Genomic DNA, 2,185 nt, shown 5'->3' on the forward strand with positions numbered 1-2,185 from the left:
GTGTCCGGGCATCACCGTGCCCGGGGCGGCATCACCGTGCCCGGGGCAGTATCACTGTGCCCGGGCATCGCCGTGCCCGCGCTCTCCTCTTGCAGGCGGCGTGGGCACGCTGAGACCCGACGGGGTGAGCGCGGAGGCTCCGGTGCCCTGGTGAGTGCGGGCCGGGCCGGGGATGATGCGGGTCGGGCCGGAGGCGATGCGGGGGTGATGCGGAGCCGCCAGAGCTGCCGCCGCTTTGTGTCGCAGGGACGGGGCCGTGGCCGATTACCGGGACGCGCCGCGGGACAGCGGGAACCGCGCGGTGAGAGCGTGTCCCGCATCGCTCCCTGCTCCGGGGAGGAACGAGGGGAAGCGCCCCGTAACCTCCCGTGCCGGGTTTTTGTCCTGCATCGCTCCCTGCCCCGGGGAGGAACGAGGGGAAGCCCCCCGTAACCCCGTGCCGGGTTTTTGTCCCGCAGGGAGACGCTGCCTGTGACAGGAAGGGGGGTCCCGGCGCTGCGGTGCCAGGTGGGTGCCCGGGGGTGGGTTTGGGTTCGGGTCAGAGGGTCCCAGGAGGTCCCCTGTGCCAGGGGGCTGCTGTGGGACGCCGTGACAGCGACAAGAGGGGAAGCAGTGGGATAAGACGGCTTTGCTTGCACACGGGTGGGTCCAGGGCGCAGCAAAAAAACCTCCACCAAACCTGATTTCTCTCTCAAGGGGAGGCTCAGAGCTGAAAGGACCTTTGCTCTTCCCCTCAGGAGCAGCTCCCGCAGGGTCCCAGGACCCCCCCTCGGTGAGGCTCTGGTCCGATTACCTCAACGTGCCCCTGCATCCCCGGAGCGTCCACGTGATCCGGCAGTACCTGCACGATGGGTACGGCCCAGCCCTGCCCCGGGAACCTCTTGGCCAGAACAGGAGTTGTGCCTTCAATGAACAATTCAGAGGGCTTGGAATAAGCTTTTTCCCTCCCCGCCCCCCATTTTTTCCCCCAGGGATTGTGGTTGTCTGGAAGCCTTTGCACAAGGGGAAAGTCTCCTGCAGGATCCCGCCTGCCTGGAGGAGCTGGAGGATCGGCTGCACTTCTTTGTGGAGGAGTGTGATTACCTGCAGGTTCACAGCCCAGGCCAAGCTCCTTTTGCTGTCAAGAAGCCTCTTGCTCAAGATTAATATCTGAGGTGCTGCCCTCGTTCCACGCAGGGGTTCCAAGTCCTCTGTGACCTCCACAACGGGTTCTCGGGGGTTGGTGCCAAGGTGACAGAGCTGCTCCACGACGAGTACTCGGGGAAGGGAATCCTCTCCTGGGGCCTCACTCCGGCCACGAGTGACGTGGGAGTAAGTAAAGACCAAACCCCAAGTAACATGGGAGTAAGTAACCCCAAACCCTGGGGAGAACCAAACCCGGGTGGTGCTGCCACACCCGGCCTGGGGCTCCTCTGCACCTTTAAGATTCCAAAGGTTGGATTGTTTTTTTCCCCCCCTCCCAGGATCCTCAGAACAGTTTTTACAGGCTGCTGAACACGGCCCTTGGCATCGTCCACCTCTCCCAGCACAGCTCCCTCTTCTGCCCTCTGTCTCTCGGCGGGAGTTTGGGAATCAGGCCACGACCTCCTGTGACATTTCCCTACATAAAATACGATGTAAGTCCTGCTCGTGCAGCTTCACCCCCTCAGAGTGTTTCCTGCAGCCCTCTGCTTTTAGTGGTGCTTTTCCATGGTGCTGTTGTGCTCAGCAGAGACTCTTTCCTGCCTTTTCACTGGCACTTGGCTTCCAACTTTTCATTTCCACAGCTTTTTCCTACTTTTGAAAACATTACCACGCTTCCTTGGCTGCTGTGCTTTGTCAGTGTGTTGGCACTGAAAAAAGGGTTTTACTGCACCATTCTCAGTGCCTGGAGTAACTCCAGGAGTTACTGGAGCCCCAGGAAGCTGCTGACAAGAAAACTGGCACCAGAGTATTTGTTAGGAAAGAGCTGACCTGGAATTACTGCTAAAACACTGGCTGCTTATCCCAAACCTGGAATAATTCTTACACGCTGGCTGCTTATCCCAAACCTGGAATTACTGTTAAACACTAATTATCCAAACCCTAAAATCACTGTTACCCATTGGCTGCTTATCCCAAAGCTGGAATAACTGTTACACAGATTCCTTATCCCAAAGCTGGAATAACTGTTACACAGACTCCTTATCCCAAACCTGGAATAACT

The 2,185-nt window shown here is 58.6% G+C and overlaps 1 protein-coding gene across 1 annotated transcript in view; it reads left to right on the forward strand.

The window, feature by feature from the left end:
* The window catches only part of MSTO1 (misato mitochondrial distribution and morphology regulator 1), a 2,359-nt gene extending 483 nt beyond the window's left edge, over positions 1 to 1,876 (forward strand). The window contains exons 3-10 of the mRNA XM_027703322.1: positions 96 to 150; positions 247 to 301; positions 459 to 507; positions 738 to 852; positions 972 to 1,089; positions 1,177 to 1,311; positions 1,464 to 1,616; positions 1,865 to 1,876. Coding sequence (XP_027559123.1) covers positions 96 to 150; positions 247 to 301; positions 459 to 507; positions 738 to 852; positions 972 to 1,089; positions 1,177 to 1,311; positions 1,464 to 1,616; positions 1,865 to 1,876 — 692 coding nt within the window. The remainder of the gene's footprint in view (positions 1 to 95; positions 151 to 246; positions 302 to 458; positions 508 to 737; positions 853 to 971; positions 1,090 to 1,176; positions 1,312 to 1,463; positions 1,617 to 1,864) is intronic.
* Positions 1,877 to 2,185: the final 309 nt, after the last annotated feature.

The sequence above is a fragment of the Neopelma chrysocephalum genome, unplaced genomic scaffold (genome assembly GCF_003984885.1).
Source record: "Neopelma chrysocephalum unplaced genomic scaffold, ASM398488v2 Primary Assembly neopelma1_225, whole genome shotgun sequence".
Lineage (NCBI taxonomy): Eukaryota > Metazoa > Chordata > Aves > Passeriformes > Pipridae > Neopelma > Neopelma chrysocephalum.